Here is a 24,477-nt window from a genome sequence, read left to right as displayed (position 1 = left end):
AAGGGTGAAGCAATGCTAGAGAAGTTAGGCACAAATCTTTTATAAAAACTTGCTAATCCATGAAAACTCCTAACTTCACTAACATTTTTAGGCTTGGGCCACTCTTGAATGGCTTTGATTTTCTCGGGGTCCACATGAACCCCATTTTTGCTTACAATGAACCCTAGGAAAACCACATGATCCACACAAAAAGTACATTTTTCAAGATTTGCAAATAATTGGTTTTCCCTAAGGATCATCATAACTTCTCTAAGATGTCCTAAGTGATCATCTTGAGAACTACTATAGATTAAGATGTCATCAAAATAAACAACAACAAATTTTCCTATACACTCTCTCAAGACATGATTCATAAGCCTCATGAATGTACTTGGTGCATTAGTTAAACCAAAAGGCATAACTAGCCACTCATACAATCCAAATTTGGTCTTAAAAGCAGTTTTCCACTCATCACCCTTTTTGATTCTTATTTGGTGATAACCACTCTTAAGATCAATTTTAGAAAATATAGAAGCACCATGTAATTCATCAAGCATATCATCAAGTCTAGGGATTGGGTGCCTGTACTTGATTGTGATATTGTTAATGGCCCTACAATCACAACACATTCTCCATTTTCATCTTTCTTGGGCACTAACAATACAGGCACAGCACAAGGATTCAAACTCTTTTGTACCCACCCCTTATTCAAAAGCTCTTGGACTTGGTTCTCTATCTCCTTAGTTTCTTGAGGATTTGTCCTATAGGCTGGTCTATTGGATAGACTAGCCCCAGGCACAAAATCAATTTGATGTTTTATACCCCTAAAAGGAGGAAGGCCCTTTGGACCTTCATTAGGGAATATATCATCAAATTCTTTTAATAATTGAGAAACTTTAGGAGGTAAAGAACTAAGTTCAATACTTAAATTATAACACTTAAGCACCCCTCTACAAAGAAGAAGGTAAGAAGGCTTTTCAACAATTAAGGTTTGTTTTAAAGTTTCTTGTTGAATTCCTTCTATTGAAAGAGATTTCTCTTCCTTCTTCTTTGAAGCTTTATGCTTTTTCTCTTCTTTTTTTTTTATTTTTTAATCAAGTTTTTTTTTCCTCTTCTCTTTTCTTTTTCATTTGTACTTGATCATCTATCACTTGTGAAGGAGACAAGTACAAATTTCTTCTCTTTATGAGTGAAAGTGATTTCATTGGTAAGGCCATTGTGTATGGTTTTCTTGTCAAATTGCCATGGCCTTCCCAACAAAATATGGCAAGCCTCCATTGGAACTATGTCACAAACCACTTGATCTTCATAGTTACCAATAGAGAACTTGACTTTCACTTGTTTATCAACATTGATATCCCCATCTTCATTAATCCAATGAAGTTGATATGGTTTCGGATGGGGAATAATAGTAAGACCAAGCTTCTCCACCAACATTGTACTACAACAATTGCAACAAGACCCACTATCCACAATGAGAGAACAAGCATTATCAAGAATTTTACACCTTGTGTGGAAAATATTCTCTCTTTGTGAAAGGTGAGACTCATGAGGTTGGCTTCCTAGAAGCCTTCTAATCATTAGAAGTTGACCATCACAAGGATATGCACTTTCAATTGGATGGTCTTCCTCACTTGATTCACTATCACTTGAAGTAGTGGAACTAGATTCATCAACACTACTATAAACATCTTGCCCTCTCATAATCATTACCTTTTTAGTTGGCCATTGAGAAGCTATGTGGCCTCTCCCAAGACATTTAAAGCATTTGATGTCACTAGTCTTACTACTAGAAGTGAAAATATTTTTATTTTTCTCTTTTTCAATTTCTTTTTCTTTTTCTAGACCTTTACCAAATTTCTTAGAGGAATCATATTGACCCTCCCTCTTATAGTCTTTCTTAACATAGGAGCTAGATTGAGTTTTGCCTTTAAAAGAGTTTTTTCTCAAGTTTTGTTGTTCCACCCTTATACAAAGTTGGACCAAATCATCAAGGTCCCTATAAGGGAGTAACTCAACCCTATCTCTTATGTCAAAATTGAGACCACTTAGAAATCTAGCAATGGTCAATCTTTCTTCTTCCCTTATCCCAGCCCTCATGAGATACAACTCCATTTTTTGTCTATATTCCTCTACACTCATGTTCTTTTGTTGGAGTCTTTGGAACTTATCCATAAGCTCCCTACTATAATAAGAAGGAATATGCCTTCTTCTCATAGCACTCCTCAATTCATTCCAATAAGTGATGGGAGGATCATTGTGAAGTCTTCTCTCTCTTTCCAAGGATGTCCACCAATACATGGCTTGTCCTTGGAAAGCTAGGGTGGCTAAAGAAACTCTTCTTTCCTCACCTACTTGATGACAAGTGAAGATTTGCTCCACTTTCATCTCCCAATCCAAGTAGGCGTCCACATTTTCTTTTCCATGAAAGTAAGGGAGATCAACCCTTGATTCCCTCACTTTTGGTTCCTTAATGACTCTCCTAGGTCTAGGTTGGTAGAAAGCATCCATATTCAAGCTACCATCATATTCTTGGCTTTGAGAGTCATTGGAACTCTTAGTGGAACTTTTTGAAGAACTTTTTTGACTTTTGCTTTTATGTATTTTTTTTTTAAGTTTTGCTTCTTGTTGCTTAATCTTTTGTATCTCTTCTTCTAAAGCAAGAAGTTGTACTTCTCTTTCAATCTTTTCCTTTTGTTTTTGAAGTACCTCTTCATGCTTCCAAAGTTTTAATGATTCAACCTCCTTAACAATTCTTTTAAAACTTTTAGGAGATTCAAAGTCACTACTACTTTGAGAATGATGACTCATGATTAAGCAATAAGAATTTATATGCTATGCAAAAAGTTATAAAATGTTTTTGGGATTTTCTAAGAATGAAAATAGCACTTGGAAGTCTAAGTGTACAAGTTGCACTATCAAGGGAGGTGAGCTACAAAGAGCCACTTAATAACCAAGCCTTTTCAAGTGGAAATCACTAAACACCTTTGTGGTACTTTCAATTTCCCAAAACGTTTCACAAAAATTTTGTATGTTTTTCACAATTTGTTTGTTTTGACACTAAACTAAGCGTGAGCAAATAAAACTACACTATTCTAGACGTTTCAAGGCAACAAAATAAAACAATTAAGGACAAGAAACTTAAAGGAAACAAAATAAGCAACTAGTCGGATATCCTAAGTGGAAGCTTGAAACATATGAAATTTCCAAGCCACTTCCACTAGTACTACACGTGAGTAGCTACCAAAGGAGTTAGATATACCTGACCAGCTTCTTAATACTTCCTCCAAGCTTTACAAATTGGTTTAAAAATACAAGAGAGATTGCAAAATTTAAACTAGCCTAGAAAGCAATAAATGGCGGTTTTGAAGACCAATTAGTGACGGATTTGTTGTTGAACTTTTCTAACACTTATTCAAGTGTTTAATCCGCCACTAATCCTTCAAATATGATGCTCCTGGACCTGCAAAAGAAACACAACAAAGAGATTAATGTGGTTGCCTCACAATGTGAAAGGGAATGGTCACTCAAGTGAAGGAAGTTTAGGAAAAGCTAGGTCACTAAATTAGGTCAAAATGTTGTAGTCTTAGTGTCCAAACTTTTCCTACTCTTTGTTGAGCAATGCTTGATCTTTGAGCAAGGATTTGAGGCCACTTCCAGCACAGAAAATTTAAGGAAAGAAAACAAGACAAGCAACAAAGCACAATTTGAAAAGCTTATACCAAAAATGAAGAGTAATAGGTGTATATGACAAGACTCAAAGAGGTTCAACAAGTAAAACTGAAAATTAAGACTCCAAATAAAGCTAGCACACAGTTAGGAAGGTTCCTAGATAGGTACTAGAGTAGATGAACAAAACAAAAAAAAATTTGAGAACAATTGGATAAGTATAGAACAAATAGTAGTCAAAACAATATCAAGGAATCAAGTAGATTTTTCAGCTTGTACACCTCTCGGATTTTTCCTTTTAATTTGTTTTATATAATTTTTTTTATTCTTTCTTTTTCTAGATTCAAATTAAGATTCCAGAGAAGGTAATTGCCTTTTGTTTCAAATTTTTTTATGATTCCAAGCTATAGAAACCGAGACTACAAGTTAACCAAAAATTCAAGTGAAAATGATGAAACTAGTTCACTAGTTTTAGGTTTTGTATTTGGATTCCTTTGTACACTTTTTTTTTAAATCTTTTGAAACACTTTAGCCTCTGTATTTCCTCTATTTTCCAGCCTTTATACACCTCTTTTTTTTAAAAAAATTGAATCCACAAGAAAAGTGCACTAGAAGTAGGTTAAACACTTGAAATTTTAGGTAACAAAATTTTTCTTAAGATTTTTCAATGGAAAGTGATTTGAAAACTTAAGTACACAATGAAAACCTAACTCTAAAGAAATTTGCTAGAACTAATAGCAAATTATGAACACAATAAGGTAAAAGAAAAAGCACATATAGGTAGGCAACAATGAGAGCAAACCGAGAGCAAAATGTAGACACACAAATCAAAATAAAACTAGGTTAAACATGCTATTCAAGGAATTTGCAACATATAAGGACTAAACATGAACTTCTAAGACAAAACAAAGATTCAAAAACAAAATCTAATGCATATGCATGAGGTCCAATCACGGACACATACAAGGAATGGAGAGACTCAAAATAAAATCAAAATAGCACAAGCAAATAGTTCCTAAACATGTTGATTGTGGAAGAAATTCAAAAACAATCAACTAATGGATCTATAGAACACAATGAATCAAAATAACATAGATCTGAAATAGAAACTCAAATAGAACAAGAAGAACACATAGACACAAACACGGACACACAAAAATTTAGGAAAACTTATCTCCTTGAAGAACCTTGCTCTTGATACCAAAATTGATAGAAGGAAGTAGGAGAGGTGAAGAATGAACTCCTCCTAAGCTCCTCCTAGGCACGGATCTTCTTCAAGGAAATATCACCGAATGGAATTGTTCTTGGATGGAGAAGGAACACGGATGGATGAAGGCTCAAGCCTTGGATGGAAGCATCCAAGCTCAAGAATCAAGGGAGAGCTCACTTCAAAGGGAAGGAATAAGGAGGAATTCCTAGGGTTTTGAGGTGAACTCTTGGAGACTTTGAGGAGAGAAACTCGGCACTAAAGGCTCTCAAATTTCATTCAATATTCAAAGTGAGTACAATAGGTGAAATGAGGGACATATATGCATCCGAAACTAGGGAGACACTTGGCGCCACATGAGAGGTCGCCATTTGTTGGCGCCAAGATTTGAATTCAAATTTGAATTTGAATTCAAATCATGCCAAGGGCTGCGACGCAGTGCTCCGGGTCGACATCCAGGGCGCCACCACGCTTCGCAAGGCCCTTGGCAAGTCCGCCGTGTTTGTCTTCGTGGCTACCGAGAGCGAGATGGCCTTGGTGGAGAGGAGAGATCCTAGAGGGAGGATGTTGACGTTGTGAGAATGGTGGAGGCTGGGTGTTAGGAAGAAGCATATGGCTTCGAGGCACTTCACATTGCAACGCACACTGTACGTGTTAAACCCTAGCTTCTATACTACATTGGTTATTTTGAAAACCGGTGTAGATCTACTTCTAAATATTTACAAAAATGCCACTGCGGATTTAAATTTACATCGGACCAATTAAAAATGATGTAAAATGCTTAATAATTACATCGATTTTATACATAACCGATGTAAATTTGCTTTACATTTAACTCATATTTACGAATATGCCACCGCATCCAATTTTTACATCGGTTCTACCTAAACCGATGTAAAATTGACGATGTAAAAGAACAATTTTCTAGTAGTGTTTCTTTACCATTTTTTACCCCAAGTTTAGTAAAATTATTCCAAACATTAGACGTGGTTGTTTTAGGCCTCTTAGTTGGCCTAGAATCATCAATATCTTCAATAAGAGGAGAAAGTTGTTCATTTAACCCAGCATCAATAATTTGCTCATGGGTTTCAGATTTCATTCTATATATTAAAAGCATTAATAAAAAGAAAGTTACTCATACAATCAAACACCAACAAAATATATAATTTAATCCTAATACATTTAACTACAAACCATAATCAATGAAGAATAATTCATAAAAATATTATCAAATATTATTATAATTTACATAGGTGAAGGACTATAAATTTTAATTATAATATCAACATATGCAATACATAGATTAAATATTTATCATATATAATAAAGAATTCAAAATATATAATTTATATTTAAATTTTAAATAAATAGATATTTTTAAATATATAAATTATGTTTTAGATTTATGATAAATAATTTATATTATAACACAAGATTATTTTTATTTATTAATTATTTATTCTAAAATATTAAAACTTAATTTATAAATAACTAAACTAAATAAAAATTAAATTTTATATGAAGTAAAAAATTTCTTAAAAGTTATCTTAAAAAAAATTTTCTGAAAGGTCATTGTATTTTACATATAAAGATTGATTATATATTAAAAATATGTATATATTGACTTTCAAAACTCATTTAGAAAACTGTTATAAAAAAATGTATTTTTCTTTTTCTTCTTCCCCTTTAAAAGTAGTTCTGAAAAGCCACCTTACAAAATTGTTTTCGAAATAATATAAAACACAATTAAATCCATCTTAAAATATAAACGTGCTCACTTCTATGTTATGTAGAAGAACAAAAAAATATCACCCCTATCTCCTTTTTTAATAATATTATTATTTAAAAATAAAAAAGTCAAGGACGATTCCGAGTAAATGAAAAAATAAATTCAAACGGTTCCTTAACTCGAACAAGATGGAAGGACCCACCCACATCACGAATATGGGTGACGTGTGGTATGGCATTAGAGCGTCTTGCGTAATCCACAATATTTTAATGCAAAGTCTTCCCTTCTTTCCTCTTAAAACCAAGTCAATATATAGGATCAGAAGAAAAAAAAAACTATATGTAAAATATCATCAACTGTATTAATAATTAATTTAAATTTTCTATAAAATTTAGCTGAATATTTTAATAAAATATTTTTCAATCACGTTATTTTATAAATCAAGATCTCATTTTAATGTTATTTTTCTGTCTGAATACAAAGATAATACTTAATATTTTTAAAAAGTAAAAAAAATTAAACTAAATTATTTAAAAATAGTAAAATCAAATTGAATCTTATAATTAAACAAAAATATGAAAAACATAATTTAACGGTAATAAAACAAGTCAAGTTTTACTGAGACAAAAGACTTGTTATTTGAATTGAATGTTATTTATTTATTTATGATACAATTCAATTTACGACTCTTCCCCGTGTTTATTATCCTGCAATTTGCATTCTCATTAAAAAATTTCCAGCTGTGAATAGAAATTGGCTTTTACTTTAATCACACAGAATATATGCTAGCAGCATGACCATCCAATAAAATTAAGTCACATCACCATTCCAATCATCTAAGGAAGAAAAAGATATATTACTCTCCTAAGCTTTAGGGTCCCTCTCTCTCTCTCTAGAACAAACAAATCTTTGTGTACAGTGTAAGCAAACCCTAGAAGCATCATCATGCATGTCCCACCACAACGCTCTCCCCTCGCATAATATATTCACATTCACATCAATATTGTAAAACCACCACTACCCTAACCCTCCCAATATAAATATATATACACCCCTTCATCACCCTTTGCAAATCCTCTTCGACCCTTCTTCTTTTTTGTTATGTAATTTCCATTTATCATGAGCAATATCCCAAGATCTCTCACCGACTCTTCCCTCACCCTCTTCAACCTCGCCATATCAGCCTCTGATCCCTGGCCTTTCTCTCTCGTTTTCTTATAACCCTAGCTCACCAAATTCATTATTCTCACTAAACCTAAACTTTTTTTTAGCTAGCTAGCTTAATTTCTTGGGTTGATCATACTTTTTAACATGGGGATCCTTAGTGATCATCATAATCAAAAGCACCACCATCATCATCATCACATGAGCTTTCATCTTCACATCCCTCAACTCCACTTTCACCACCACCATGAGAAGAAGGACATGAAGGATGTTCCAAAAGGGTGTTTGGCGATCTTGGTGGGGCAAGGAGAGGAGCAACAGAGGTTTGTGATCCCTGTGATGTACATGAACCATCCACTCTTCATGCAGTTGCTCAAAGAAGCTGAAGATGAATACGGCTTCGATCAGAAAGGACCAATTACGATACCATGCCACGTGGAGCAGTTCCGCACCGTCCAAGGCATCATTGATAGGGAGAAGTGTCTCCACCATCATCATGCTTGGTGCTTTAAAGTTTGATAATTCATACCAAATCATGTACATGTCGTGTTTAATTTTATTTTTCTTCTTATTGTTTTCGGCGACGCCTAGAATGTGGTGTTGCATTAATGATGTGATAACGACGATAAATTTGGATCTTAGTTTGCATGGTTTTTTATTTTTATTTTTGGGTACCATTGTTTGATCGGTGGAAATTGAATTGAAAGGTATACTGTGATTTGTGATGTGATCCATGAATTCCTGGTCGTTTGTCTTTCTTTGTTATTTCAATTTTATTTTTAATGTGAACGAATTAAAGTAGATAGTTGTTTTCAATTATTAAAAAAAAAAAAAAGCATATAGCTGTTAATTTGTTGGACGTAGCAAGCGTGAAAGACACGGTAGGAATTTGGAATAAAGATAAGGGTAGACTTTTTCTTTTTTCTTTTTTGTATTCCTTCTTTAATTTTTTTTTTTTTTTTTTTTTGCCTTATAAACTTGAAAAATACAAGATCTAGTTTATCTCGTTATATTTTTTGTGGCTAAAAGTGGACACGGACTCATGATGAGAGGTCCATACACAAAATTTGAAGGTCTTGCTTTTGAGCTATTATGTCGTTTATTTTCTCTTTGGTAATCAAGTATATATGTGTAGTCGCTTAGCTTTGGTTGGTGGGGTTATATATTTATATATGGTTGTGATTAAGAATTTCATAGAAAGTTTGGTGAACGGGTTGTGTGGTCCAAAAGAGATTTGGCGTGCACACTTCCTATTATTTCATCGGATCTACGCTCCCAAAAGCAAGGATTTTCCTGAAACAGCATCAAGGACTCGTTGATAATTTTCTTGGAAAAATCATGACATTCGGGTTAATGGGCTATTATGGATTCTCAAATCAAAGTGTTTTGCACATTCTATTCTTGAGCTGTCAAGCAAATCCAGCGTGGATTAGTGTCAACAAACACAATATGGCGATCATATTTTCCTACGAATGTGGGCAATCTTGACTTTGAATCTAATTTCTAAATTTATTATTACGTGTAAAAAAATGCTAAAATGCAAATCAACTTTTGTGGTTGTGGGAAGTCACCAATTGCTTACAAAAGTCATCACATTTGGTTGGCTTTGTTATTTTTTTAAATCAAATATTTATTTTCTAAGCGAATAAGACAGCAAGACATTTGTTCGGTGTTTCTTTGAAATTTTCCCACCTTGTGTCTCGTTCATACTTACAAATTAAATTTTCACACTAGCTAGTTACATGCTTGAAGACATGTTTAGCAGGTGAAAACCAAGTTAATTACTTATTATATCTTTATCATCAATTTTTCATCAAAATGTTCACATCCCACATGAATGTTTTTGCTAATAATTAATGCATCTCGTTAAGCATGTGTTGCAGAATTTTGAATAAGCATCCATGTGTCATTATTCAGTTGATAAAAAATATTAAAAAAAAAAAAAAAAAAAAAAGAGTTACTTATATCTTTATCATCAAATTTTCCATTCAAATGATGAATGTTCTTTCTAATCATTAGTATCTTTCGTTAAGCATGTGTTGCAGAATTTTAAATAATATCCGAGTGTTATTATTTAATTGAAGAATTTGATGACATGTAAGAATTTTGATCAAAGTTGTCTTTTTTAAAATAAAAAGTAGCACTTTAAATATAGATTTAGTTCCTCTAAAATATAGGAAACAATAAGCATTGACAATAAATTAAAGGTTAAAACTTGTATTTATTTTTGTAAAGACCATATGCATTCTCAGCTTAATTATGCTCAAGTTAGGTAGATTCCTATAAACAATAATTTTATTAATATTTACTACTAGATTTTAATTCTTTAGCAACATTTTCTTGTTTACATTTATTAAAATGTTACTATATATTAAACAAATAGGTTATTTTGCAACACTTTTTTAAAAAATGTCATTATAGATAGAGTAACATTTTTTATTTTAATATTATTCTTTCTAATTGTTTTCAAAATCAAAGTCTCATATCGAGTAAAAAAATTTTATATAAGTTATTTTGCAACATATTTTTTGAAAAATTTTACTATAATTGCTTTTAAAATCAAAGTCGCACATCAAGTAAAAAAAAATTCTCTTATCTGTAATTGTTATCCATAATTATAGTCTTACATCGAATAGATTAATGACTCATAAAGAGTATATATAATCATATAGTTATACTTAAGATAAATGAAATTTGATATTTTATATATAATTAGTGGTAACTAATTAAGAATGTCTTTAAACTTCTCTCAAAGAATTCCTAGGAATTTATAGTAATATATCTAAATTAAACTTACTCAAAGAATTCCTAGGAGTTTAACAGACATAAAAATATAATAATTGATAGTAATATATCTAAATTAAACTTAATTATATCATTTTATAAAATTAACAAAATATTGGCAACATCATTAAAATGTTACAAAAATACTACTTTGCTAACATTTGAAAAATGTTGTCTAATTATATAAAAATGTTATTAAAAGTCTTTAGCAATATAAACTATATACAACATTTGATAATATGTTGCTAAAACAAATTAGTAACATTTATACATAATTAAGTTACATTTTTCAAATGTTACTAAAAACTACTTGGGTTGTAGTAATTATTCCAATTATTTAATACCATATATATCAAGGACTCAAATTTGAAATTAATAAATTCAAATATTTGGTGGTTTAAATATTATATTTTATCATAATATTAACCAATATTTTTTTAAAATTAATAATTTTAACTATACTTTAATTTCTAGAGTGTATTTTATATTTTCAATGAGTCAAATCCTTAAAATACAAAACGCGAAACTATATCAAGTAGTCGGAAGTAAACTAATGATAAAAGATCTAAATAAATTATGAGATAAAATAAATGTTATGAAACATTGACATTTTCTCATAAACATGTGGTTAAAGATTTCATTTCTGAATTCATGCATATCTGACTTTGGTTTGGCAATATGCTTATCCTGGTGGTAGAAAAAAAAATGCTATGAAAAATATAATAAAAAAAGCTCAAATAACATTATTCATTTATGATTGGTACCATATAAACCTACCCAAATTAGTTCCTGTCTGTCAGCACTCGTGAACATTAATTCAACCAGTCCGTGTCTATCTTTGGTGGCCAATTCCAATCTAGGTTACTGAAATTAACAGCTTTTTACTTGTTCCAGCCTTGGACAACCAATTCTCTCCCTCGTCAACATAACATGCCATGTTCTGCTCTGCATCCTTTTTCATTTTAAATTCTTTCTTAATTCATCATGACGTAACATGTTTAGTTATCCTTACCTAGACCCCATTCACACTCACAATGTGGACAAAGTTTAGTTGGGTAGGTCTTTTAATTTCCAATTCTTTAATGCGCAAGTCTCTATCTATACGGGGTTTCCCAAATTCCTAACTCATTTTTTTTTATATTTCCTTTGTTCCTCAACTTGTGTTTTATACGAGTCCCAATATTGTAAAACCTGCATGGTTATTTTAATTCTGTCGTAAATCCAATTCTTTGAATAAATACAAGTACAATGTAACAAGCGTTAGGCGATCACGTAACCCCGTTTATGAGCACGTTTCGTCATTTGACTAGAGCTAAAACGAGAAACGTACATCGTTTAGAACGAGGATTTGGATTGTAGACCAAATGCAATATATTCTTAAACCGTGGAAGAATTTGACCAAGTTCACCGTCGCATTTCTCTACCTTAATTTATTTAGGGACTAAACAAAGTGCGACATTGTTACCACAAGATGAAGTTGACCCAAACAGAAGCGTCTTTAATATTCACACGAAATCTTACAAGAAAGCAAGTGGCATTTTGGCTCACAAGTAAAATAAGATATTTTTGCTTTGCACCGCAAATCACATGAGGAACAAAACAATATGTTAGCTCTGTTTCTCCATGATCCACACCCCAAAACCCCCCAAAAAAATTGCTTAGACTCCGTACCATTTTCCTTTCAATTCAAATTAAAGAAAGAAAAAAGACACAAACTAATTTCAACAAATATTATAATAATAATAATAATAATAATAATAAAATCTCCCTTTTAGTTATCCTAGCTGTCGGTGTCTTGTATTTGAACTACGCACCGTGATACCATGCAAAAACTTTGTATATCCGACCAAGCTGAGTTTTCCATCAGATTTTCTGATCCAGTCACCAATAAAAGAGTAAGCTGATGGACCCAAATTCATCTCCTGAAAACATTAAAAGGTTGGTCTTATTGGGTTATTAAACAAATTCTAAGGCAGAATTAACATTTAACACCATAATGTGCAAACCTGAGCCAACTCCTCAACTGAAATGACTCGGTTTCCTGTCTCCTCAAAATACTCAAAAGCTGTGGTAGCGATTCTATCCCATTCTTGGTGAACTTCCAGATGGTATACACTGATTGCAGCAGCGCAAAACTCATCGAAGTCCATTTTTTTATAGGAGAGTGGCTCCATCTTATTTCAAGAAATAAGCATTTCAATTTTTCCATATTATAAATGTATGAAAAGGAAACAATAATGCACTTTCACAAGGAACAAAACAGAAATTAAAACAAATCAGTTAAAGATACAATCCAATATGAGCAATGTTGGTGGCACTGATCAACAGGGTAAGATTGATTTTGCACTGTCAAAATTAATCAATTATACCATTTGCATTCCTTCTTGACACCTATTTTCATTATATACCACTGTCAAGTACATGTGAAGGACATGCTGGTTACAGCATTTAAGTCTCCTCACATTCATGCAACTTGTTTTCAGTTTATTGTAAGATCTATCAATCCAGAAACGGTACATGATAGACTAGGATCAAAACGGCTACTAAAATATTAGAATGGAGAGAAATGAAAGAAAAATAAATACATCTAAATCACAAATGAAAGATTACTCACCAAATTTAAAATGTCAGGGACCCTTGATTCCTTCATGGCATCAGTTGCATTTTTCATGAGAGCCTGTATTTCTTATTATTTCAGTTTAGATATTTTGGAAACAACAGCAAATAAAACCAACAACAAAGTTTAAACTATAAAAGACTAATCAGAGGCTGATTAATTTAATGAAGCTACCAGATGAGTATAACATTATATACAGTTAATATATAATCATATTGTATGTCATTATTTAAGAATAAGAAGACAGTTTAATGTCACCCGGAAAATTTGCAAAAATCATAAACTTACAACTCTAAAATTCTCGAGCGAAATGTAGCCTTCTTTAGGCTCCAAGAGGTTAAACTGCGCTCTAAGGTAGATTAGCTCGTCTTCTGTCAATGCTTTTGCGAGAGCCTGCATTAATATAAAGAAAGGCAAAACAGACAACATTACTCATGTTTTATTGTCCCCTATCCTCACCAAAGAAGGGGAGGATATAATACGCATTTGTTTTAATGGAAGCATAACAGGCGACTACCTTCAACGCAGCGCGTCTCAACGGTGAGGCACGCACGTATGACTTTACTAACTTGTAAATCGAAATATCTAAAGGAATAGGATTTTTTTCATTTCTCAACCATGGGTGAGCTGCAAACATAGAGGAAACACACCATTAGCAAGAACCAAAGAATAAGATTTGGGAGTGTTAGCAAGAATTACAATGACAAGCAATATCTTATTTAGTTAAACAAGGACGGGGCAAAACTTTATAATGAAACATACCTAAAGCTTGAGCAGCAGTCATCCTTTTCCTGTGGTCCTTGTTCAGAAGTCTCTTCACAAAGTCTTTAGCTTCTGGTGATATTGATGGCCAAGGTGAATCATCAAAATTAGGATTCGCTCTTAACACAGACCGGAAAATTCCTGATTCAGTGCGTGCCCAAAATGGTCTACTTCCACATAACAATATGTATGATATAACTCCAATACTCCATAAGTCTCCTTCAACACTGTAAGATCTATGGAGCACTTCAGGTGCAACATAGTAGGCACTGCCAACAATATCATTGAGGCGTTGATCTGCATGTTTATTAGAAGTCAGTGCTGGTAGTGAAAGAATAAATAAGAGGATACCGCTTATTCTAAGACAATAAATGACATTTATTCATTTCAGACACTAGAGGCATTCCTAAACCAAGAATTAATGCATATCCTGAGATTCATTTCAACCAGTGAATCAGAGAAAAGCATTAGATAAAGAAACATAAAATTATAGCAGAGCTTAGAACAAGGAAATTTTTAAGCACAGGTAGGAAAGAATCAAATTATTCTTAATATGACTCCATGATTTTAACCAAACTAGACACAAAAATAATAATACAGATATTAGCAAAGTTTTCAAATGAATACTCTACTAGCATTTTTGCCAGATTAGAATCGGTACAATCTGCAAGAATATAAAATTAAAGGGAGTGAATAATCTATTTTAAATGGAATTAGGATTGGCTTGGTAAGAGTAAAAATTGGAAGGTATAAAATGTGAAGTGAATTTGGGACCGTAAGAAATGTTGGGAGAGAAAATTGACAAGGCAAATTGAGATTATATATGTTTAGACATCCCTCATTTTCATCCCTGTTTTTAAAGACCTCTTCTCATTCCTGCCAAGCTGTGAGCTGTATGCCACACTCAAAACTGGAGAGTACATTCTCAGCCCACAAGGCAAGAACAGTATATCATAGGTAATGTATTTTTAAGGGCAAGCACCAAGCAGGAGCTCCCCAAAAGATAGCAGAAGCAGAGTAATATGAAGATCTGAAAAACTAGAGGATTGTTTAATAGCTGCCTTTCTTCGACCACAATCAACAATTTGATCATCCCAGCATGTGTAACAAGAAATTGCTTTCTGACAAATTCAGAGATAATAATACCAAATTTAATTCTCTCTAAATAATGAAATAATGAAAATCAGAAGTCATAAAGACACATGCCCATGTATACATGCTAACCACATGAACTTGTTTTGGATTTTGAAGTGTTTCACATGTCCATTTGTGGAGTTTGCACAGTCCAGCAAAATTGAGAAGTGTTTTGTTTCTTCTATAATAGTTCTCAACTTAAACAGGATAAGATGAATCAATTATTTTGAAAGGAATGACAGTTAGCTTTTACCAGAAACAACACTAGAAAGAAGTAAGATCAAATTGGTATAGTTACTGAAATAACCTCATGTCTACGTTCTTTTAAAACTAAAATAATATTGTGCTTTTGATGGCAATCTGATTTGACATATAAAAGTAAAACCCATCCACACATCAATTCTTTTAAACCAAGTTTTAAAATAGGCTAAATTATACTTTTGGTATTTTATCTTATTTTTTAGATTCATTTTAGTCCTTTATCTGTTAAAATGTTCATTTTGGTCTTTTATCTTTTATATTTGGATCAATTTGATTCTTTTAAAACAACAATTTTTAACTTTACGATATAATCTTAAATCAATTTTTGACCAATTTAAGATGTAAAACTTGTAACAATAGATTCAACTATATAAAAACTATACAATCCAATTGATGTTTAGATCCATAAGAGGTATAACATAATGAAAATCATGTGAAAAATGTCTCAAAGTTTTTGAATTTTCAATTGCATTTTGGAGTTATTTTTATGCAATTTTCACCATGTTTATAATACTTTTTATTGGAACTTTAGTTGCATTCAACTGTTTCATATAAATGAATATATTAAGATGAATTTCAAGTCTTAAATCAGTCAAAAATATAATTCAAAATCATTTCTCAAAATTAAAAATAATCATTGTTTAAAAAGGACCAAATTGGTCCAAATTTAAGAGATAAAAGATCATAATAAACATTTTAAAAGATAAAAGACCAAAATGAATCTAACAAATAAGATAAAGGACCAAAAGTATAATTTAACCTTTAAAATATCATTCCCAGACACTTTCATTATTTAACATCAATTCCACTGAAGAGTATATATCAATTAAACCAGTAATATTTAAGACAGAAAAAACAAGACTGATCTGTCATCAAAGTTGCTGAAGTTAAGAGAAAAGGTAACTTTGTAAAGAATATGGTCATAAATTTGGAGAACAAATCCAACTAAAGGCCTTAGAGGAATAGAAAATGACATATGATAAATAAGACCATCCTATTCAACTCTACTAATATATATTATGATTATATGATCTCAAATGTGTTTCCAGATAAAGACTTGAGAGAAAACCAAATATCATGCAAAATGTCTACATGAAGCAGAAGCCATTTGAAAATATTACTCTCAAGGAACTAGAAATTTTATCAAGATATCATAATCAATGCTGAAATTAAGATATTTACCAAATATTTAAAGGAAATGAAAAAATTATTAAAAAATCTCAGGCATGTTGAGTTCTTATGTACAAGTGCTAAAATTTAATTTTAGATGTCTATTCCAAATTAACAATTGATGAACTGATATATGTAAAATATCACTAGTCCTCCATTACACTATCAATATTTCAAAATCTAAAAGTGTTGACCACAAAAGTACAAAACTGTCCTATAATTGAGTCCTTGGTTATCCTTCAGCCGATTAAATGACTGAATTTAATTGCCAGTGCATTATGAACAAAAGCTAAGAGTAAGACGAAACTATATATGAGAAATTTAATAACTTGGATACTACTCACGTTGGTTTAATGATATTACCTGGTCTAACAAAATCAGATAGCCCAAAATCAATGACTTTCAGAACAGAATCCTCATCTTTTGAGACAAAAAGAAAATTCTGCAAAGCAAAAGATATTAGAGGTAACTATGCAAACATAAAATAGCTTATTCATTGAAAGGCACAACCAAATTATTCTAAGTTGCTCAAATTTCACAATCTCTTACCTCTGGTTTTAAATCACGATGAACAACTCCTTGAAGATGACAAAATGCAACTACATCTAGAATTTGTACAAGAATAGCTTTCGCGTCATCCTCTGGATATCTTCCACCTCTTTAACAAATAAGATCAAATCATTTCAATTATAATCATGTGATCAAAATCAAACTTCTGTAAAGAAAGTATGGAGAGACAAAAACTACGAATGGTACAAATGAAAAATAGCCTTTCAAATTTACCTATCTAGAATTCTGTCAAGTAATTCTCCACCCTCGCACAGCCTGATAAGAACAAAAAAAGTATATCCCATTACTTCAGAATAAATATCCAATTATAAAAAATTCTATTATACTGAATAAATTTTAAAAAAATGTATGCATAATGATGTTCAGAAATAATTGTTTCTGCACATACTCCATAACAATATAGACGTTGTTGACATCCTCAAATGCATCATAAAACTTGACCAAATTTTTATGTCCAGATAAGCCCTTCAACATTTTCACCTCCCTCCGTACATCTTCAATTGCTATTGCTGAAGTCATCTGCCATATAAAAATCGGTTAGTTATAATAACCAGTAACCACCATTATCAAACAATGACAAAAGCTTGAAAATCAAAACTCAAATCATGTCAATGGATGTCATAAATCAAACTATGGATCTATGATCACAACATCACACTCCGTAATTCTCCCGCACCAATTGGTATTTACTCTTAAACTCCAATTTGATTGTTTGGAAGAATAATGGAAAGTTGCAGAAGTATGGACTCAGCTTTTGCACATACTCTTCGCGTAAACATCAGCTATCAAAGGCCAAGCAACTGAAATGAAGGTTTTTACATCATTTGATGCCCATTGGGCTTGGAGTAAAGGATCAATTCTTATAACATTCATCAATTGTCAATAAGCTTCTCTTTGTTCCCTTTCTCCAGGGTCTTAATTTTCTTTTCCATCTTCTTTTCCTTTTAATTATATCTGCTATCCTCCAATTTGGCTCATGATGGAGGAAGAAAACAATAAACAACCAGGTTCACTATATGGATTCTTTAATCTACAACTAAGTAGCACTACGTTTAAGATGATCAAACCAAAGCGCATAAAACAGCTTTTGTCAAACACACAGGTTACTTTGGCAACAAGGTCTTGTGCAAACCACCTGCTATATCCTTGTGCTTTGGCAACTAGGTTATATAGCCACCGAGCTTCACAACTCAAACAACAGAATCTTGACCATTTGGGCCACAACCTAATGGCCATCGATAGAACAAATGTAAAACATCTAGAGACGACTCATAGTCCACACATATGGAATAACTTGAGCAAAAGTCACACTTTCCAAACTTGTCCACACTAATGAGGTTACAACTTCACCTTTTGCTTACTTGCCCCATAACTCAACCATTTCTGCCACCTATCCTCAAAAATATTTTGTATGCTCCCAAGAAACCAAGCAGGTACTTCAAGATAAAGCAGCCGTTACAGCCAACATCATTTGCCATCTTAGCTTTTCCCCATAATTTCCCTAAAAAACCGTCCAACTGACGACCTAACAAATCGCTTAACGACTTCCATTCCACACTTTTCATAAATTCTTCCAGAAAACAGTTCTCCATGGCATTTTCCTTTCGGATACCAGCACTAGCTTAGAAAATAACAACAACAATGCTTAGTTTAGCATCGGAAACCAGAAAGCAACCTCGATCACCTCCAACAAAACAATTCAGAACTTCATCACACAACCTCAACCACCTCAGCAAGTTCCAATTCCATAACACTATTAGTATATCCACACACACAACATATTTACATAAATTGAAACAAATGCAAAACCAATACCATACAACTTCCCCAAGAAGCAGACCTGACTGCTAAACTAAACTGAACTTCCAAACCCAAAAAGCTAAACAATCAGTCAAACACTAATCACACGTTACATGAAATTCCAGTCCCAAAACAAGGATGCAAGCAGTCAAACTGATCCTGAATTGACCAAGAGTCAACGTACACCATCTCCAACTCCAAGTAAACAAAAAAAAACATCACATGATCTTCACAAACAAAATTACACAAAATCACTCAAACAAAACAAACCCTCTCACCTTAGCTTTGGATATGATTTTCACAGCAACAGATTGCCCCTTAAGGTCACCCTTCTTCCCTTTGGCCCAACAAGTGTGACCAAAATGCCCTCGACCCACTTCCTTCCCCAACTCAAACTTTGCCCCAAAATTCTTCCCATAACCGAAGCTCTTATCGAGCGACCTCTCTCCCTCCCCGCCCTCCCCCTGCTCCTCCGGTATCGGCCCTTCCTTCGGCTTCGCCTTCCCCTGCCGCCGCAGAAGCGCCGCCATGATCGGCTTCGCCGGCGAGGGCGGCGGCAACGGCCACCGGAACTTCCTCCCCGGCGTCTTCGCCGGCGAAGGCGCCACCCCCGGCGGGAGAGGACTCGGAAACGGACTCGTCGAAAACGAGTGCGCCGGCGTGTTCCTCCCCGGCGTCGCGCCGGAGACCGAACTCCCCGTGGCCGGCGGCGGCGACGCCGGCCCATAATGCGGCGTCTTGGGGCGGTGATCGGCGCTCACCGCCTCGTTGTTGACGGCGATGTTTTTGCTGCAGCAATGCCCCATGGCCGCCGGCGACGGTGATCGGCGAAGTCAACAAGAGAGAGAGAAAGACAAAGAGAAAAAAAAAATAACTTCACCGGCGAAAGTGAGATGAGGTTACACTGTAGAGAGAGAACGATAGAGAGGGAAAAAAAAAGGAGAAGTGGTGAAGGAGTAAAAGTAGAAGAAAGAAAGAAAGAAAGAAAGAAAGAAAGAAAGAAAGGGAAAGCGTTAAATTTGTAAGGTCAGAGAGAGGATTAATTTAAGATTAATACGACACGGTCCAACTGTATTCATTTATGTATGAAAGTAAATTGCTTCCTTCGTTGGTTGGATCTTTCAGCCACCTTCATCTCATGCCTTCGTGTTTTCAGATTTCCATTCTTTTTTCCCCTACCACAATTTTGGAAAATCTTGAAATTTTAGTTTCATCTCAAATAATCCAAATTATTTTTGGCATATTTTTTAAGACAATCATTTATCACAAATATACATTAAGTTAAAATTATTATATATTTAAATAAACATTTAGAACGAGTCTTATTATTTATACACGCAATCGAAGGTAACCGATTCGAATTCATACGCTGCAAGCAGACAGTGTCAATAACCTTGGAGGACGGGAGAATATACGAGGATTTTTCCATGAAATTAAACCCCGTTGTGCATCAACAACAACTTGTGTTCTGTGGTGTTGAAAAATGAAACATTTTCTTTCATCACCACAGCATTGGCGCTATGTGCCTAGGATTTTAACTTTTTGGGCAACTATTATTTTGGTCACTCCTTTTTCTTCGGTCTTCTCGTGGTTACCTCTTTGGACAAATAAATGATGATAGTCCAGCATTCAAATTGGGGTTTCTTCTTGTTGAACTACATTTAATGTAATGTTGTTCGAGGGGAACAACACACTTGGATGCAATAATATTTTCGGATTTTCCAAATTAAAATTTGCTATGTATATTTTAGGGAACATATCTACCGTTTGGGGAAATTCTCAACTGAAAATTTTTATAAATGTTGCGAGTAACGTACCATTTATTATCACAAATTCAACTTTTTTACTGTTTTCATGTAATAATATTTTGCAACATTTTATCCTTTTTCTGGTTTAACTTTAAGCACATGCTATATTATCTAATTCATGTAAAAATATGTGAGTATATATTCATAAATTTAACTTGCTAAAGTTTTCCCTGTGCTTGCCTTTTCTATTTCTATAGTTTGCAGGGTTGACGAAATTTAAACCCTTTTTTTTTCCTTGTGAAACGCAAAATATTGAAACCTGCATTGGAGTTGACTAAATTGTCTCTCGAAATTACGCTATCGTCTAATTGGACTTTTCTACGTTATTTTATAAGTATATTTTTTAATTTTTTATTAAAAAAAGTATTGCTTTTTTTATATATGTACCGTGATAACATATGCTCTTAATTTATTATATGCGTGAATTAGGTACATGAGCTACAAAAATAGTATAAAAATGTTATTCCCTAGCACACCGTAAACTTTGATGTTCCTTGCCATGATTAAAACTAAGTTGAAATTTTCATACACGAAAAAATACTATGTTGAAAGTGTAAAGCTTTTTTTAACTGCCACTCTAGAATGAAATTCTTTTTGAACTTTAAACAATTTGTCCAAAAACACACAATCAAATTAAATAAATTAACTCCTATATATTAAATCCAAATCCTTGTTTTAAATAAGAGGTAAAAATGAAAATTGATAGTCACTCATTATAAACTATTACCTTAATTGCTTAATCCATATTAGACTTAGATTAAATCAAAATTTAGTGTATTAAAAGACAATCTCTCATTATAATAAATGAAGACTATAAATATAAATCACTAAATTATATTTAAATAATTACAGTTTAAATATAAATGTTCATGACTTTTTTAGTTAGTCATGTATTTATTAATTAATTTTTAGTTTTGACCATTCATATATAATTGTATAAGTCAAGTTTAAATTCTCATTTGTCGTGATAATAAATATTTCCTACCTGAAAACGTCTTTAAATATTTATAAAACAAGTGAGATTAAAACTATTTTAAAAATATATTTAGTTAAAGTGTTAGATTTAAAGTAAATATTTAACCCCAAGCGTGTGATTTAGCGGTAGGGGTTGATCCACGCTTAATTTTGGGGCCAGCTATCCCACATTTTGAGGTGCCTCCAACCTAGCGAGAGGAGATTAGTCACTGACGATGGATACTCCAGGAACGAACCTAAAAAAAAAAAAGTAAATATAAATGATATTATTATTGTTGTTGTTATTCTAGTCATTTTTTACCATAATATTGTGATATTATATATTTATTAATTTATTTAAAAGGTTAATCCATTTAAATGACAAGATGTTTGCTAGTATATTTAAAAGATCTTACTATGAAATAAAATTATAAATAGACTTTTAGATATATTATGGGTTCGTGTTAAGAATTGTTTGGACTTAATTTGTGACATACATATTAGTAGAAGTGTTTATATGATGTTATATATTCATTAAAATTTTAACTGATTTCAATAAATAAATAAATATATATATATATATAATAACTTTTCATCATCGGATTTAAAAATATATATGATAACTTTGAAAATAGATTATTATTTATATAATCGTCATATATAGCATAACTTATTGTTTAATTATGGAAATAATTTATATATAAGCATTTACATAATATACGCTTATAAATTAAACCATTTTTATTTTCCTATAAATTAAAACTAACTTATGTACTTCAACTCTTTGAAGAAGTTAAATATAATAAATTATATTACTTTAACTTAGATTAAAAAAAACTATTAGTTTGACAATTTTATTCTTTTTATAATTTTATGATAAAATATATATAAACACATATCGTTTGGATAATTTTCTCTAAATATTTATATAATTAAAAAATAAAAAGGTAAATATATTAATTTTTTTACAATTTATAATTAACTTGAGCTTTTTAGATATTCTAGAAGTTAAACGAAAAAGAAAACCTTTTATAAAAATTAAATGTTGATTAAATTTATTTGAGAAATTTAATTCATTTTATTTTTTTATAAATGTAACACCATAAATTTTTTGCTTTTTATTATCTTTTAGTAATAGTTGGGTGATTTGGTGTTTTGAGGTGTGATATTGAGAGATTTTGAGTGCTAACGAACTATTGAGGAGTCTTTAAATGTTTTAGAAGATTTATCTGAATAGAGGTCTAGTTTGACCTTAAAAAGAGAAAGTATATAAGATTTTCTTTGATAATTTAGCTTCATAAGTTCATTCTTAAGATTCATGGAGAGATAAACTAGAGATAAGGACTTTGGAGTTTAGATTCTTCTTTTCTTCTTTCTAGACTCTCCAAGGCCATAGAAGATTCGTGTTGATCTTTGGTATTGTAATTTGGAGCTGCTGAAGTGAAGGATTTGAGTTAGAGCAGAGTTGTCTATGAGTCATTCTTTTTCTCTTGCCTCTCTTCTTGCTTGAAGTTGAGGTAAGGGAAGCTAAAACTAAATCTTTGTCAATGGTTGATGATGTGTGTTGTTAGATTGCACCTAAATTCGTGGTTATGTTGATGAATTTGGAGTGGAATGTATGTTTTGGTGAGTTTAAAGTTGGTGAAGAATGTATGAGGTAGTCTTAGGTGATCTTAATCAATTATGATTGCATGTGGTTATTTGGGTTGAATTCAAGTTATACATGATGTATATATGTGGAATGTTGTAATTCATGCTTGTTTTACTGGTTTTCAGGTGAAAGGAGAACGATTTGTGAATTTGCAAGTGCAAAACTCATTGTTGGGCCAGACACACCTTTATGACGTCGAATATGGTTCAATTAAGGGCAGTTTGTTTTACTCGCGTTGGATCCAAGATTGGTGGCATCGATCATGAGGAAAGAGAATTGCCTCTAGTTGATCTAACATCAAGTGTGGGTTGAATGGCATCAAACATGAGGTGAGAGAATTAGATCTACTTTGATTGGTGTCGGGCATCAAAGGAGTGACACTAGGTGTGAGGAGGAATAATTGTCTTGAGTTGGCGTCAAGCCAAGCGTAGGACGTTGTCACGCTAGACGTGAGGGCTTAAGGAGTCTCCACCTAATTAATGTCAGGTATGGGTCGAATGTCGTCGAGTGTGGATGAGGTAGAGAGCTTCCTGCTTCAATGGCATCGATCTCAAGTTGGATAGCATCAGATGCAAATTACCTTATATTTAAATGTGTTGCTTATATGATTATTTGGTGAACATGTATATGATTGATGAATCTATTGCATATTGTATGTTGATTGATAATGTAGTCCAATATATATTGCTATGAGATGATATATATATAGTTGTATGGTTGAAATTGTTAAGATGCATTGGTATGCTACAAATTTATGAATGTTGTTAGATCTATATCTATTAATTTAGGGTAATGAATATAGTTGAATGTTGTTGAGGTGAATGCTAAGAGTGTTTTAGGCAGCTAGACATGGTGTGTTGAGGTGCTGATGTTAAGAATGCTATAGGCATTAAAACATGTTGATTGACTTAGAACTAGAGGAGATGATGTTTTTGAAGGGTTGAATATTCCATTGTGTGCTATTGGTGTAGCACTCTAAAAGACTAATTGTTAGAAACCCTCATTGAGTAGGTGATAACTCTTGGAATGTTGAGTCTCCTCTAAGTCATTAGTTAATGTTGGAGTAAGGTATGACGAGGGCTAACACCCTTAACTGATTACTAGAGAGGTATATGGTATAACGAGGATAGTTAGTGGGTTAATCTCACGAGTGATTTGGTTAATCCATGTTAATGTCATGGTAGGCCCACACCCAAACTATATTATACTAATGATAGA

The 24,477-nt window shown here is 32.6% G+C and overlaps 2 protein-coding genes across 2 annotated transcripts; one reads left to right on the top strand and one right to left on the bottom strand.

The window, feature by feature from the left end:
• Positions 1 to 7,895: 7,895 nt before the first annotated feature.
• On the top strand, positions 7,896 to 8,267 carry LOC109816257 (SAUR-like auxin-responsive protein family). The gene has a single exon (XM_020381187.3). It carries the CDS (start codon positions 7,896 to 7,898, stop codon positions 8,265 to 8,267), a length of 372 nt encoding a protein of 123 aa, XP_020236776.2.
• A 3,742-nt stretch (positions 8,268 to 12,009) lies between these two features.
• On the bottom strand, positions 12,010 to 19,975 carry LOC109816251 (CDPK-related kinase 4). Its single transcript, XM_083076956.1, has 11 exons — positions 19,125 to 19,975; positions 17,435 to 17,565; positions 17,260 to 17,301; positions 17,026 to 17,134; positions 16,840 to 16,918; positions 13,912 to 14,208; positions 13,667 to 13,776; positions 13,438 to 13,542; positions 13,147 to 13,209; positions 12,539 to 12,706; positions 12,010 to 12,454 (listed from the first exon to the last, which is right to left on the bottom strand). The coding sequence occupies exons 1-11, from the start codon at positions 19,650 to 19,652 to the stop codon at positions 12,308 to 12,310; spliced, it is 1,779 nt and encodes a 592-aa protein (XP_082933082.1). The 5' UTR covers positions 19,653 to 19,975; the 3' UTR covers positions 12,010 to 12,307.
• Between the last annotated feature and the right edge of the window lie 4,502 nt (positions 19,976 to 24,477).

Source organism: Cajanus cajan, chromosome 6, assembly GCF_000230855.2.
Source record: "Cajanus cajan strain Asha chromosome 6, NIPB_CcT2T_4, whole genome shotgun sequence".
NCBI lineage: Eukaryota > Viridiplantae > Streptophyta > Magnoliopsida > Fabales > Fabaceae > Cajanus > Cajanus cajan.
The sequence above is the reverse complement of the archived record's forward strand: the minus strand, read 5'-3'. Positions and strand labels throughout refer to the sequence as shown.

What these genes read in the sequence shown, in the direction of transcription:
- LOC109816257 (XM_020381187.3), top strand. Translation starts at nt 7,896, where the DNA reads ATGGGGATCCTTAGTGATCATCATAATCAAAAGCACCACCATCATCAT.
- LOC109816251 (XM_083076956.1), bottom strand. Translation starts at nt 19,652, where the DNA reads ATGGGGCATTGCTGCAGCAAAAACATCGCCGTCAACAACGAGGCGGTG. An exon ending in CTTGACAGAATTCTAGATAG is followed by an intron (nt 17,135 to 17,259) that starts GTAAATTTGAAA and finishes TATTTGTTAAAG; the next exon opens with AGGTGGAAGATATCCAGAGG. An exon ending in CAGTTGAGGAGTTGGCTCAG is followed by an intron (nt 12,455 to 12,538) that starts GTTTGCACATTA and finishes TAATGTTTTCAG; the next exon opens with GAGATGAATTTGGGTCCATC.